Genomic DNA, 16,458 nt, shown 5'->3' on the forward strand with positions numbered 1-16,458 from the left:
ATACAGTTGTCAGTGATTAGGAGCTTAAATTAGGTGTATGTTCACTGTCATCTCTAACCCCAGGTGGAGCTGGCATAGTGCCACTACACAGAATTAGCAAAGATCTCCGCTCTGCTCCCCGCCTCCCCCCAAACAAAACAATTTGACTAAGAATTAAAGAAGGAAAAAAAACACTTACCTCTACTGTGGCGTATGTGGGCTGCCCTCCTCCTCCTCGCCGTGCGAACTGCGCAGCATGCACACGTGCGCATGCACAGTTCTCGCAAGACATACATCCAACGTTGGGGTTTGCAGGAGATAGACCACAGCGAGGAAGAGGAGGGCAGCCCAGAGACACCACAGTAGAGGTAATTGGATTATTTCTTCTTTAATTCTTATTCAAATTGTTTTGTTAGGGGGGAGGCAGGGAGCTGATTTTTAGCAGAGGGGCTGGCTAACTCCGCTCCGCTGCAGTGTCGTAGTTTTGCCTAAACTCCGCGATCTCAGGAGAGTGCGTAGTAGGCAAAACTCTGCAAACTCCGCTGGTCGGAGCAGAGGTCTCTACCCGCCCTTAGTCATCTCCTGATTTGAGTCGGACATGGACATCTCACTAGAATTTTGGTGGCTTACACATCTGTACTGATCAACCCTCAACTGTGGCATTCTTTTGATCTGTGTGTCCTGTCACTGCTATATGACAGTTTTCAAACTCAGTTTCAAAATGAGATCAGAGAGAGTTCAGATGTTTTTGGTATGGGCCTGTGATATGGTGTCTTTGCACTTTTACTTCTGGACAAATGTAATCTGCTGTATATCACTGTATGAGACAACACAAATGCCGATTGGGGGTCACACATCCATATAGGGTCTAGGCTCTTATGTTTGGTAAGTTGTGAGTCTAACCTTTTGATATTCCCTCACAAAAGCTGACAATCCAGTGCCACATATTGGCTTCGAAGACTGATCAGGTTGTGCTGTGCATTGGTGAACAGTAGTGGCTAGTTGTTACTGCTACCTGGACTTTTCAAATGGCATACAGGGCACTGAGGGAAAGACGTGTGTCTGTGGACAGACTTTGCAAAATTGGAAACACTTAAGAGTGAGGCAAGGTTCTCAAAGTCTGTCTTGACTCCATGGCACATGAAGATTTAACTTTGTCAGAATCCAAAATCAGCTAATGCAATGCCAGTCACAGCATCCAGTACCCACTGACCTCTCATACAGACACTGGACAGTGTCTGTACCATTCCTCATCCAATGCACACATCAGTTATTATGCCCTTGGTTCACTGTTAATAGTGCTGGTAGTGCAGATTTCTGTACAAATGCACTTGTGTGGCTCAATTTCCCAGGTGTCATCACAAAACTACCACTCCCAGAATGCACTCTGCCATGTACAGTCAAATTGCTACAGTGAGACTTTTGCTTCATGATAACTGCTGCATAGACACAGAATAGGTAAATTGAGGCATGGGACACATGATGGTACAGCTCTGTCTTCACTCAAATCATACTTCCAGACACATATTGCATATGATACATTTACCAGGTCTTTGCTGCTCATGCTCCTCCAACTGAGCATGAACGGTCGGCAAAGATGCATGCAGGACCCTCCTGTACAGTGGCAAGAGGTGGGGACGATGCACATGGTGCTGGGAAGACTGGTCCAGCAACTCCTCGGCCTTGTGCCGGGCCCAGCGTTTTAGGTCCTCCCATGCCTGGCCTTCCCGGTGTATACGCCCACTGCACTGCAGCGCTCACCAGTGTTGGACCATAATGTGGCCCGCGCTGCATTGCTCAGCTGGTCTTCCGGCCTCCCGTAAAGCTGAGGATATTTGCTTAGCACCCCCTCAGCTAAGTTGTCTAATTCCCTTTCTGTGATAGGGGGTGCTTTCACCTCATAACCCTCAGCCATTTTCGGGGAAATAAGGTTGAAATGAGCAGCAGGATGGCAGAGGATCTGATCTGTGAGAGAGGATGACCCACAATGAACATAAAATGGCTGACAACAACTTACTGTGATGTATTTCCTGTCTGCCACTTCCTGTATGTCATTTCCTGTATGTAAGAATGGGTTTCGGTCCGTTTTCGGAGCTTCGGGCCTGAATACATACTCTCTGATTGCAGAGCGTAGGTTCTAAAAGCGGAGAGTTGGGCCCGCATACTTAGCGTACGCTCCGCAAACAGATATTACGCCGGTGTGCCGGAAGTTGCGAAAAAGGACCGGAACCCATTCTTACATACAGGAAATGACATACAGGAAGTGGTAGACAGGAAATACATCACAGGAAGTAGTTGACAGCCATTTTGTGTTCAATCTGATTCATCCATCATCACTGATCAAATCCACTGCCATCCTGTTGTTCTGTAGCGTGGAAACATGAAATGACAGTGTAAGAGGAATTCATATACATGAAACAAAAGGTAGAAAAGACCATTTAATGAGATTTTGGCTGGGACAAGGGTGGGTGCTGGCACAACATCACACCCCAGTTTAGTTTTATCCTCCTTTGCATTATGGTACATGTAGTCCAATCAATCAATCAATCAATACATTTGTAGAGCGCGCTACTCACCCGTGAGGGTCTCAAGGCGCTGTAGGGGGGGGGTGCTGCTATTGCTCGAATAGCCAGGTCTTGAGGTGTTTCCTGAAGGTGAGATGGTCCTGGGTCAGTCGTAGGTGTGCGGGGAGGGAGTTCCATGTCTTGGCTCCCAGGTAGGAGAACGATCTTCTTCCGGTGGTGGTTCTGCGAATCCGTGGGACGGTGGCGAGGGCGAGGCTGGTGGACCGGAGCTGGCAGGTGGGGGTGTAGAACGAGAGGCGGTTGTTGAGGTATTCGGGCCCATGTTGTGGAGCGCTTTGTGTGCGTGGGTGAGCAGCCTGAAAGTGATCCTCTTGCTGACGGGGAGCCAGTGTAGGTTTTTCAGGTGGGCAGATATGTGGCTGTGGCAAGGGATGACGAGGATGAGTCGTGCGGAGGCGTTCTGTATGAGCTGAAGGCGTTTCTGCAGTTTGGCTGTGGTTCCTGCGTATAGGGCGTTCCCGTAGTCCAGTCGGCTGGTGACGAGGGCCTGGGTGACAGTCTTTCTGGTTTTGGTGGGGATCCACCGGAAGATCTTTCGGAGCATGCGCAGGGTGTTGAAACAAGAGGACGAAACTGCGTTGACTTGCTTGGTCATCGTGAGGGAGGAGTCCAGGATGAATCCCAGGTTGCGTGCGTGGTCCGTGGGTGTTGGTGCGGTGCCCAGCGTCGTGGGCCACCAGGAGTCGTCCCAGGCAGATGGGGATTGTCCGAGGATGAGGACCTCCGTCTTGTTCGAGTTGAGCTTCAGACGGCTGTGCTTCATCCATTCTGCGACATCGTTCATTCCGTCCTGGAAGTTGGCTTTGGCGATGAATGGGTCTTTGGTGAGGGAGAGTATCAGTTGGGTGTCGTCGGCGTAGGAGATGATGTTGATGTTGTGTTTGCGTGCGATGGTGGAGAGAGGGCTCATGTAGATATTGAAGAGGGTTGGGCTGAGTGAGGAGCCTTGGGGTACGCCGCAGATGATCTTGATGGCCTCGGAGCGGAAGGGAGGGAGGCGGACTCTCTGGGTTCTGTCGGAGAGGAACGATGTGATCCAGTCCAGGGCCTTTCCTTGGATCCCAGTGTTGTAGAGGCGGGTTATTAGGGTGCGGTGGCAGACGGTATCAAAGGCTGCTGAGAGGTCCAGGAGGATGAGAGCGGCTGTCTCTCCGTTGTCCATCAGGGTCCTGATGTCATCGGTGGCTGGGATGAGGGCGGTCTCGGTGCGGTGGTTGGCTCGTAATCCGGACTGGGATGGGTCGAGCGAGTTGTTTGCTTCGAGGAATGCAGTCAGCTGTTTATTGACGTCTTCTCGATGACTTTAGCCAGGAAGGGGAGAAGAGAGATGGGGCGGAAGTTCTTGAGGTCTTTAGGGTCCGCTGTTGGTTTCTTCAGCAGGGCGTTGATTTCTGCGTGTTTCCAGCTTTCCGGGAATGTGGCTGACATGAAGGAGCTGTTGATGACGTTCCGGAGGTGGGGTGCGATGATGGTGTCAGCTTTGTTGAAGATATGATGAGGGCATGGGTCGGAAGGGGAGCCAGAGTGGATGGTGTTCATGACGTGGGTGGTGTCTTCAGTGCTGATGGGGGTCCATGCGCTGAGGCTGGTGGTGAGGGTCGTTGGTTTGGTGGCTGGAGGCGGAGTCTGGGGCCCGAAGCTGTCGTGTATATCTGCAATCTTGCGGTGGAAGAAAGTGGCGAGGGAGTTGCAGAGGTCTTGCGACGGTGTGAAGTCGTTGTTGCTGGCGTTGGGGTTGGAGAGCTCTTTGACGATGCTGAAGAGTTCCTTGCTGTTGTGGGTGTTGTTGTCCAGCCGCTCTTTGAACGATGTCCTTTTGGTGGTGCGGATCATCTGGTGGTATTCGCGGGTGGCGCTCTTGAGGGCTGTCATGTTTACTGATGTCCGTTTGTGGCGCCAAGCTTTTTCGAGGGTTCGGCCTGATTGCTTTGCGATTTTGAGTCCCTATTTAGTGCTTAACACAAGAGTTGTCTGCTGTGTTATGGAAAATTGGGGGGAAGCAGTGCTGTGTATCCCAGACACATAGTGCCAGATTCACCCAGAACATCGTCACTCACGTTGTGGGCCCATCTTTTGTGGGGTAGTCAAATTTGTTGGGGGCAAAAACTATCACAATGCAATAATTAGGCCCTTTTGTGATTCAGACACCCATTCTCATAAGGTTCGGAAAGGTCTCTCTGAACATATACATTGTCTCCTCTGAGTCAATAGATTCTTTAGGGATATCCACTACACTGATTGCTGATATGGGCACATGACCTAATGCAGGTCAATCTTTGAACTCAGGTCATCCGCTGTGGTTTACATGCAGTTAGTGTGGTTTGCAAAGTAGTCTCATGATAGAATTTGTGAACAGAGTCGTAATTATCTAACTTTCATCATTGACAACAGACTGCAAACCACATTTTATCCATGACACAACAGGTTGCTCATGTGAAAAACGTGGCAACCAGCTGATCACAGATTTGAATACCCTGACCTCTGTTATGTACAATCGCCCAGTTTCCTGGATTCAGAGCTAGCCGAGGTACAAGAGGTATGTGTAAGCCATTCGATAAAGCTGTAATGTGAAAACACAACAGGCTAACTTGATCTTTCACACAACTTCAGGGGAGTACATCAGCACACCCCCTGTACGGTCAAGACATCTGAATCGCGACTTCAACAGACCAAAAGTGCGCTCTATGATGGCTCCAGTTCATCTGTGTGCCCTATTGTACCTACGCTGATGTACAGTTGTTGGATGTCTGTACGGTGTGAGGAGTTGTGGGGAGAGTGCAAACCCAGCATCGTCTGATGAGGGAAGAAAGAGAAATTGGTTACATTTCCCTCTTTAATTTACCCAGAACATGATCTATACTTTGGTACATGAAGTGTCTGTTGAAACTGTGTGTGTCGCTTGATGATTCTAATTGTACAATGGTTGTTAATGTAAGGTGGCATTCATACATTTCATTTACACATATCCTTCACTTTTAGTGCTTGGTACTTACCCAGTAGCCACAGGTTGCCAAATTCTCCCGCAGCCATCAGCCAGTAAGAGGTGACATGCGAAATACTAAGCTGTAATGGGTACTGCCTGGAAATACTGCATGCACATCAATGAATCTCCCACTGGCATCACGGACAGCCTGCACATTGATGGAATGCCATTGGTGTCTGTTGCAGAAGATGTGTGCAATAACGGTGGAGTGGCTGAAGGGCCACAGCGGTACAATCAATTCCACCCCGCACACGTGGGAAGTGAGAAATGAGATAGAAATCTCTAGCTCCCCTTTGTCTCATGTCCAGTGTCTGGAGCATTCGTATGTGGAGGCAGGCTCTTGAATTGATACAGCTAAGTACCTGATGTAAGCACCGTGACTGTCTTGCCTTAGAGATGCCCACAAGGTCACTGGTGACCATTTGGAACAACCCTGTTGCAAAGAAATGGAGAGCAGAAAGTATCTTGATATGCTGGGATGGCATGGGAACTGCAGGTCACAGAATCAAGTTCCTGCTTCCACTCACATACCATCTCCAAGATGACATCTGGAGAGAAGCAGTATCTGGCCCTGACATCTTGGCTGGACATCCCAAAAAAGGTTTATCCTTTGTCTGAATACCCTCTTTACTCTCCTCCTCCTCCTTCTCCTCCTCAAGTCTACTTGCTGCATGGCAAAGGGCTGAGCAACAAACACATTCAGTGACATGCTGGAAGATTTGTGTGTGTTTGCTCAGCTTTCATATGTGCGGAAGGGCTGGGATTGGCTGTTGGGCTGCAGTGTTTCAGCTGGAGCATGGTGGGAGATTGTAGGCACTTGGAAAGGTGTTTAGCATTGATGAAAATGATAATCGGGCCCAAATGCGGATATTCCGTCCTGGAGGCGGAAATTCCAGCCCAGGTGTGGAAATTCTGGCCCAAACACGGGACTTCCGCTCCGGGTGCTGAAATTCCAGTCCGAGTGCGAATGTAAAGTTAGGAGGCATAGGTGATTTCTGTGAATACCAAAAATCATAAGTGCCTTCCGTGAATACCAAAAATCATAAGTGCCTTCTGTGAATACCGAAAGTCACAAAGTTAGGATTTTGTCTCAGATTAGTTCTGTGAATCGGGCCCTGTGTGCGCAAAAGTGATTCAGTAGTGCAGACAACACAGTGCCCAAATAGTAAAAGTATAAACAACAGTTATAACACAAAACACTGTATAGTCCCCAATGGTTGTATACACTTTCAAGTATTTAGGGTAGCTTTCGTATTCCAGAGGGTAGTCAAGAACTGCCGATAATCCACAGGCGCTTACAAGTCGCGGTGTCTGCAATCCTATATAAAATAATTGCGTGAGAACAATCTCACAAATAACTGTGCCTCAACTTCACAGCTAAACCAAAAAGTAAAGCATGCAGAGTAAATGCGGGCTGTACGTCATTCAATCAACGTACCAGCAGGAGACCTCCGTACTCCTTGCAGCAAATGTACCGCTTGCGTCTCAGATGTGTAATGAAGATGCAGCAGACGTTATCCCATTATCTATGTTCCTCTCAATCTGGATACTTGAATGCTCCTCAACAGGAGCCATCTTAGGGGTCCGTGTCAGCGTAACACCTGTCAGAATGCGCTGCACCAATTCTAGTAAAGCTAGCACCCAGTTAGGAAGAACAAGAAACCCATGGGAGCAACTGCCCCGCAACAACAACTAACAAGGTGTTATTCTTCGAAGCAGCCAACTGTATAGGGCCAACTATATAGTGGTAACCTCTGTACCAAAAATGCTTACTTGAAAAAAGGATTGACCATCAGTGTCTATGGTGGCAGAATCCTTGGCAGAACCCAGATCCCCATCAATGTGGTAATCTCAGTCAAAAGCAGTCAATTAGTAATTATGGTAACTTTGCGATTAATCGCAAACATCTAGCTACACATGTTGCTGACATGCCTAAATATTAATAGAAATTGCCCCAAGCGTCAGTTACACATGTTGTAGGAGTGTCCTTATAATATATGATCTAATATGAGTCCTGTTCTTCAATGTACATTAACACAAGATGTATCATGATAAGTACATTTGTACACTAAAATTGCACTAAAATTGCACCAAGCACAATCTTTGCATGTCATTAGTGCCATTAAGTCCCTTCTTGGTACTGTCCAAGAGGTTCATCCATTTGCATCCTCTGATATTCAGTAGTTTTGAGATATCACCTCCCCTACTTGATAAGCAGATCACCTCTATTACCTGCCAATATATGTCTTCCTTGGTTTGGCCTTGTTCCATGAAATGTCGTACCAAAGGGGCACCTTCCGTCTGGCATCTTATCTGGCTTCTGTGTTGTGCGATGCATTGCTTTACCATTTGTGTCGTCTGTCCCACATACAGTTGCAAACAGGGACATTGGAATATATAAATAACATTCCTTGTATGACAATAAGAAAAGGATCGTAAGTTAAAGACCATGTTGTACATGGTCAGATATTTCGTGATACTAGTGAACTTGCACACTGCACAATCAACACACTTGTAGTGCCTTATTACACCTGGGAGACCCCGTAATGATCTGATGTCACTCTTGTTGGTGGGTTCCTTATATGCCATTACCACATAATCTCAGGTGTTGTTATTTCTCTTAAAGGCAAACAACAGAGCTTCTTCACGTGTCACTCAGGAGGGTGCAGTGCCTGTTGATAATGTTCTTGACTTCATTACTACCTGGAAAGAATGTACTGACCATCACCACACTGTTCTATTCCTCATTTCTGGATCTTCCCGGTGGCAGAACCATGCTCTAATAATTGCCCTGGAGATGATTCTTGTGGGGATAACTTTTGTCTAAAAGTTTCTGTTTGAGTAATTCTGCCACCTCAGAGATCAAATGTTGCATCAATCTTGCCCATACCGCTGCTTCCCCCTCCCAGATTCGCCCACTCACAGCGTTAGTCTCCCTCCTCTGTGGCTCGTTCTTGGGGGCCAACATATTGTTCCGTCTCCATAGCCTACTTTGCTATTTTCCAGAGGGTACCACATCTGTGCCAGATTTTCTCCAACTTTTTGGGCAATCTCTACTTTCATTTGTTACGTTTTCGGCGAGTATGTGTTAATCCATATCTTTTTCCAAGTTTCAACGTCTAGTGTGGCCACCCCATAATCTGGTGATCTTCCTCTAGGCTATACTTAGGGCCCAATTGCCCATATTATCCAATATCGTGGGGCCTCCAAGTCTCCACACACATTTAAAACATATTGCTTCGTCTCTTTGCTTGAGACTGTTCACCCAGTTTGTTCCATGCATCTTGTGAGTTGTGTCCGGAATGTCTAGATCTCCGGACAGGCCCATCAAATATGGAAAAATCTTCCTTCCTGACCATATCCTTGCAGACACAGGCTCGGCATGGCTCTCTCCATTTTCATTAAGGACGTTTTAGGGTAGTAGGAGTGATGCAATATCCGGAACTGAACTAATCTGAACCGTGAATTTATCGCTATTTCTCTAGGGGCCCTCAATTCCTCCTCCCGTTTGTCAAATGTTCCTACTTCCCCCTCACACTATGTCAATAGCTTGAGTAGGGTATCAGTTGAATCATTTTGAATATCAGGGATATGGTTTATTTAGAAATCGAGTCCCCCAGCAATCTATGTTCCTGTGGGGAGGATTCCTCCAGCTCCTCACCCTTGGGTATGGTGGCTATCAGCCCCAGGGCGTAGCTGACCTGCAGGTATCTCTGAGTTTCACTGTCAGTAATCTTATAGTCTGTTTTCAGTTCCAAGAGGAGCACCCCACCCACAGGTCTTTGACTGTGGAGATGCATATTAAGTCCCAAGTGTTGATTCCCTGCAGACTCCCCAATGTCTTCAGCTGCGTCCCGTCCCACAATGGGGTCATCTGTGTGAGTTTGATCCCCAACCTAAATAGTTAGTCACTTCCTTCCAGAGCTTAATCACCGCTTTTTCCATTGCAGTTAAAGATTGTCTCCCATGTAGTGCCGCAGGTATCCCCTGTCACTCATCACCTATCTGTCCATTCGCAATGTTGGCAATAAAAGGCCCAGTCATTAACCGTTGACAATTGGGGCGCCCAGTAATATTTCTGAATGTCCGGTAGGGCAATACCTCCATCCCACCAGCTCCTAGTTTATTTGGTCAGGGCTATCCTCACTGAAATGTTACAATTTTAATCCAAACGCGTATCCGTCGCAGCAACCCAGCATAGCCTGAACATACCACAACCTCACAATTGTGCATCTCAGATAATATCAGTGTAGAGAACAGTATGTTGATGCAATGTACAACTGTTAACCTCAGTGGAATGAATTAAAGGGCACAGCCCCATGGCACGTGCCGCCACACCCACAGTACACAATAAAGATCCCTTAGGGCATATGACACCTTTTATTTTCCACATTAACTACAATGAACCATTATTAACTAACAATGGACAAACCAATCTTTACTCAGATGCAAGAAGTGAACTATACAAATGCCCATAAATTTGTAAAACACAAATATGTCAAAAGTGCCACCCAATAAAATACGTATTACTTTTATTATTATTAGTGCAATTTGACCAACTATGCGGTACCCAAAAAATGCACACCTAAAAGGAAGAACAATCATTGCGACCCTACCTGTGGTACTGCTTTCATCTTGAATCCCACACTCCTTCTTCCAGTCTTTTGCAATAATTGGGGACACCAAGTCTGAAAACTGCTGGAGGATGCAGGGTGTTCCACAGTCTGGCAGAAGCAGTGCATGAGGGTCTGCCCCGGTGTCATTACGATAAAACATGTCAATGCTATATTGCCTGGTTCATAGGAAAGAGGAGAAGGTTAGAGCAAGCAGCACATTGAAAGCATGGTCTAAAATTCACCACACTTGGGAAGTGGATATTGATAACATCAATAATAGCATAGCATCATTGTTGTTATAATTATTACATGCAACTCAGAGGCTGTAGTTCAAATCATAACACTGCAGTACCACTGAAAGTTAACAGATGTCACTTGTGCCTTCAGTTGCAGGCTAGAGCAAACATACGTGGTTGGAACAGTGGCGGCTGCTCTGGAACCGGGGTGGCGCGGCAGGTGAAAAAAATATATAACACTTACTTCTGCACGGCCGCCGTCTCTTCTCCACTTCTCTTCCTGACTCCCGGAAACAGGAAGCTCACAGGCTCCCCTAAGCCAATCACGATGCTGCTGTCGCCAGCATGACAGCAGCGTCGTGATTGGTCTGAGCGGCCTGGTTCGGCACTCAGACAGGGAGTGGGAGCCTGCGCATGTTCTCCACTCAGGCTTTACAATTTAGCCAGGTGGAGAACATGCTAAGTGCGCCTGACTATTTGGCCGGCACAAGACAGCCAGCCAAATCGTCATGCGCACTTAAGTGCACATATTTCCTCCTCCCCCTACTTTGACAGCCCATCCTCGTCCCGCCCTAACCTAGCGTGCACTGAAAAATAAAATTATAATAACATTGTGTTATTATCATTTTATTTTTCCTTTTATGCACTGCTGAAAAGCAGAGGAGTGACATTCCTCTGCCTTAGCGGAGGAGCCGCCGCGGAGTTGGAAGTGTCCGATGCAGTGTGGCATTTCAGGGACGAGGATGATGTCATACCTGAGGTTTTCAGCAAAGCGATGATCATGTAGAATCATCTGTCCCTGGAGCCATTCATATGTATCTTGATCCGAAGCATTATTACAGGGTTCTACAAAGACATACTGGGCTAGTTTCAGTCCCAAACTGCAATTTCAGTAGAAAGGCTGCACTTCTACAACCAATGTGTACTGGCAAAAATTACATGAAGTTGAAAGGATCCATTTTGTGCTCATGTAGTGAAAATGTTGAAGCACAATTGGCAGGTATAGATGTCTTCATAGATATGATGTGTAGGACAAAGGCTGCAAGTCTGCGCACGCCAAAACTGATGTCCTCACAGTAATTAGATGCAGTTAGGAGGATGCTGTTTCATTAACAGGTAATAGTTGTCCATATGTGAAAAACAGCAGGCACTCCACTCTAATAAGCAATGTTCTTTATTAATCTCAAATCATAAGCCAATGTGTTTCGACCCTGCCACAGATCTTTCTCATGGAATCAGTGACGCCACTGAGAAACAACATTGTCGTTTGGGAACATGTCATAAAAACAAACAAAGTACAATGATATACATAAATAAAATACTATAATTGAAAATAGATAGAAGGATGCAACATTACGATTGCCAGTACAGGATTGAACCCTGTCCCTTATATAATAGACCAATAACAAACTATATCCCATTGTATAACTGATTCATGATGTCCTTTTTATGAACCTTACATTCCAATTATAAGAATTTTTGCATTTCCCAGCATTAATTCATTCAAATAACACTACATGGGCTACATCCATCAATTGTGAGTTCCGTTTCTATCTCATGGGACTAGTTGTGTGATGTACAATGGGATGGAGTTGGTTTTTGCCATAATACAATGTTATTTATTGGGCCTCATCATTGTTTGAAAACATTTTGTATCATACAAACAAAATAAAATGCAAGTGTACTATTCAAAAAAGCTGTTTTTTTACCGTCGTATCATTTTGTGCATTGGACCTTAGTTACAAGACTTGCAATGCTTCCTCAATTGGGCTATTCAATAAGTCTTTAAGTCAATTTCCAGTCAATTCAACTTCCTCTTCTGCAAGCGAAGCACCAGTGGACACACTACACAACGTCTGCAATGCCAAAGCGCAAACCTTCACACATTCATAACGTCTTCTAAATTGAACTTTTAATAAATAAATAAATGGAAACATCTTGATATCCATTCAGCAGAATTATAACATTTTAGTCCAAGGACAAGTAATTCTATGTTCACTAGTATACCTTCATTACAAATACTAAGGTTTAAATCACCATGTGTCATGGAGTGCTTGTTTCATTTCCATGAGGCATATGAGGGGTCTCTCTAGGACAAAGATCTTCAAACGTTTGGATGCTGAGACCCCCCTGTCAACATTTTGAGGCGTAAGGACCCCCTCCTGACAAAAACGTCTAAACCTGTAGGCAGGGCTATTAGAATTATGAGGCAGGTGAGGACCAAATTACGCGACAGGCTTGTCTAAATTGTGTGGGAAGAAAATGTAAGTAATGTTATGTGATGCCACGTATTTTGCAACAGTTCTGTGACCGTTTTAGAAGCAAATGATGATGTAATTAAATCACTAAGCCCGTCCATTTATTTACTCGGTTTCAGACTGTTAACTTCGATTTTCACCCACGAATTTATCCATGAGCCAATGGTCCGTCAATATTGACAATAGCCATGTTTAAAGCACCTCGCTGTTTCTTCCATTTCGAAGAGGTATGTTATAGACACCGGTCTTACGAGGTGTATTTTATAATTGTTTACCAACTCACTTTTAAAGATTTTTCTTTTGTATATTACAGTAATAGCTGCCACATTCGAAATTCCTTTATACTTCCACAAGACACATGTGTGGTTGAACGTTTGAAAAACGGTATGTAAGCTTGGATCTGCTTTTTTAAGGTCATTGTAGTGAATCCTTCTTACGTAGTTTAATGATGTCTATTTACAGCTGGTGCCCTTGCGGGCCGGGTAGGCTCATAAATCACCAATTGACTCATTAACCGTCCATCACGATAATATCCTTTGAGTTATGTATAAATCCTTTATTGTAATTCAAGTTAACTGATGTTAAGATCATATTGATGATCTGAGTTCTGTACTCACCTTCATGATTTACTGTCCCCCTCTGTAGTTGCGAATTCTTATCGATGAGATTGATCACGACATATCGCGTGGCATCATCTTCGTTTCCATGTTTAGAGCCATTGTGGGCCTTTACTCCATGGTAATTTACCACTTCATTGTATGCTAGAACACCTTACGGATGGTTGGATTAAGTCCACTTTCGCCATATTAAGTGCAAATTTTGTTTTTAATTTTTCAGAGACTATCGCCCCAATCTTCCCTCCCCATTTCCCGGTTCTATGTCCTGATGAAGACCCCGTAAAAGGACTCAAGATAGCCTATAGACAGGGGTCGAAACGTCGACTATTTTTCCTTGGACTTCCGGCACATGCCCCAGACTTTTTTCAAAATCTGTATGTGACCGTTGATTGTCATTTGTTTATTTAGTCTCACTGTCCGCCCTGACTTAGGGCTCATGTATTTTATGTATTGTGATTGATCGATAAAGTTGCAATTGATTTTGTCTTTGAACTGTGTTCACTTTTTCCCCACTCGCTTCACGAGCACCTACCTTCCTCTCCCTCTGTCCCTTTGCCTTCCTATGGGGCCCATCAATTGATTGTGAATTTTGATTGCTATTTGGCAATTACGTGGTGTTGACAAATAAATGCCAATACTTTATACAAATTTGTACAGTAATTTTTGTATTGTGTTTAGTCTTCAGTGTATGTAGTGTACAATACGCTGTCCTTGCGGGGACCCTTCTGTTTATGTACCACGTATTTTGGGATAGCATTGCTTCTTTAGTTTGAAATTTTTTACACACAGTAACACTGAAGAATGATTTCACCCCATCAATACCCGTTTATAACCAAAATACAGCAATTAACATCAGAAAGATTTCTAGTCAACCTTTGAGAAGGGCCTTCCACTCCTCAGGAATACGTGCTGCCACATTAGACGCTCACCTGGCTCTGGCTAGGAGAAGCAGGGGTCCCTTAAAAACCTGGCGGTTTTGTGCAGAGTTAAGCAGTTTACCCATGTAGCTTTCCTCTCACCCCCTCTCTTCCACCCCTCTTTCCTCTCCTAACCCCGATCCCTCTCTCACTTTGCAGGCCATTTTCTTCAGCCCATTTTACAACTTCTGAACTCTCCCCATTCAACCTCTCACTTCACCTTTAATCACCTCTTGCCATTCTCTCTTTTCACTGCCCTCATCTCTAAAAGTCTGTCGCATTTATCTCATGGCCTCTCTGGCCCTGTCACCACCTGTGCCCCTCAGCACTTCTCATTCACCTCGTCTCTCCATTGAAATTTTTGTCTATTTGTATCTTACACCTCTCCAGTCCCCCCATTCAACTTTCACATCTCCCCCTTTGTTCTAACAGAAGCCCTCACCTTTGGCTCACATTCACTTCTTGCGTGTCCACACTTCTCTATGGCAATTCACATTTCTCCTCATCCCTGACCTCTTCAAACGAATTCTCTCACTCCCTTGCTGTCCTCTCTCATCCTCATCTCTCCTCATCAAGCATACGGGCCGGACCCGTATGCTCCTTTTGGCCTGTGCCTCTTTGCTTATTGTTCCCTAATTCAAGAAGGCATGAGTTGTCTGTCTCACTGTTTCGATGCAGGCCGAAAAGTTATGGAACTTGCACCCACCTTTGCTTCGCTCCACCAAGAATCTATTATCCTTTAGGAAGATATAAAAACCTTTCTCTATGCTCTGTAGGTTACCCCATTTGGCTGGTTCCCCTTCTCCTTCTGTGTTTCTCATTTGCCTACAGGCAGCAGATGGTTATTAGCCCCAGGACATCTTTTGGTAACAGTAGCACACTACAAATGTAAATAATAATAATAGCCAGAAGCAGGGGAGTCACTAGACCAGAAATTCGGAGGGGACTAACACTCCCAGCCAGGGCTGGTCCTAACACTGGTCGCACACGGTGCAACAGTCTTTTTTGGTGCCCCACCCCCGTTTCCTCCTTCTCCATGAATTCCTTCACTGCCACTCACCAACAATGCACCTCATCTCTCTATAGCACCTTTCTGACAAACATTTCATTTTTTTATAGCGTTACTCATAGTTTACTCACCCTCAGTTCTGTGATCTGCATGGTACACGTTCTTTGTAGCAGGCCCATTAACCCTCTGCACACTGTGTGGGTGCCCATGTGAGTGCACGGTGAGCGATGCAACAGTGCGAGAGTAGGGTAAGAGGAGTGACTGTAGGGTGAGTGACGTGGCGTATGAATTTATGAATTTAGGTGTGAATGCAAGTTCAGAATGGGACGAATGAATGTATGATTACTGATGGGCTTGTTTGAGTGAGTTGCATACTGAGCAGTGAGGGGGACAGGTGAGTGAAGAGTCAGAGGAGTGCAGGATGAGTAGTGTACTTGTGTGACTGCAGGGTGAGGTATAGGATGAACAGCGCAAGTGCATTGTGAGTGCAGAGTGATCACTGTGAGTGCAGGATGAGTGGGTGAATGGTGTGAGTGCATGGTGATCAGTGTGAGTGCAGGGTGAACGTGAAAGTGGAGGGCAAGAATGAGGAGCGAGTTGTCTAAATGCAGGGTGCATTCCCAGACACTTGAAGTAACTCATCATGTTATTGACGGCGGCGTAGGGTTTAAGATCTAAGTTAAACTATTGCGCCATTAATCAAGGGTGGAGGAAATAAATAATGTGCTCATCTTGCAACAAACTTACAGTCCTATGGTTAGGGTTGGCAGCAGATTATTGTGATGGCCCAGTCAGTACAAAATTAAGCAGTCACCTAAAGATGTATTTTCAGCACTTATCTGTGCATACTTTGAACAGCAAATATAAATAGGAAGCACTTTTAGACAGAAAAGTCACATAAGGAATGCATACATACTTTTGTATTTAAAAGTTTTTTAAGTGTCAAGAGGAGGTCTTTCCAGGCTCTTTAAACAAAAAAGGCAGGCATTTTTCTTTTGGCAACCCTACTTTATATTCCTTTTCATTAAATGCATTCTCACAGTACAACAGTAATTGTAAAATACAAATGTAAGGAACAGGCAGAGTGGGGGCCCAGGAGGTACTGGAATCAGGAAAAAAACTAAGCCTCTGTAACCAGTTTATAAAGGCATGTAAATATGCAAATGGTCTTTAAAGACCTGTGAAAAACTCGGGCGGCTGGAGATGACTCCAGACGAGCCCCCGGCAGCCCGAGTTTCACTGCAGCAGCAGCCAGGCT

General features: G+C 45.4%; 1 protein-coding gene across 4 annotated transcripts in view; it reads right to left on the reverse strand.

The window, feature by feature from the left end:
- The window catches only part of ACP3 (acid phosphatase 3), a 291,855-nt gene that overhangs the window by 10,409 nt on the left and 264,988 nt on the right, over positions 1–16,458 (reverse strand). For all 4 annotated transcript variants that reach the window (XM_078663872.1, XM_078663873.1, XM_078663870.1 and 1 more), the window contains exon 10: positions 10,164–10,339. In XM_078663872.1, the coding sequence (XP_078519998.1) occupies positions 10,164–10,339 (176 nt within the window). The remainder of the gene's footprint in view (positions 1–10,163; positions 10,340–16,458) is intronic.

Source organism: Lissotriton helveticus, chromosome 10 (assembly GCF_964261635.1).
Source record: "Lissotriton helveticus chromosome 10, aLisHel1.1, whole genome shotgun sequence".
Classification (NCBI taxonomy): domain Eukaryota; kingdom Metazoa; phylum Chordata; class Amphibia; order Caudata; family Salamandridae; genus Lissotriton; species Lissotriton helveticus.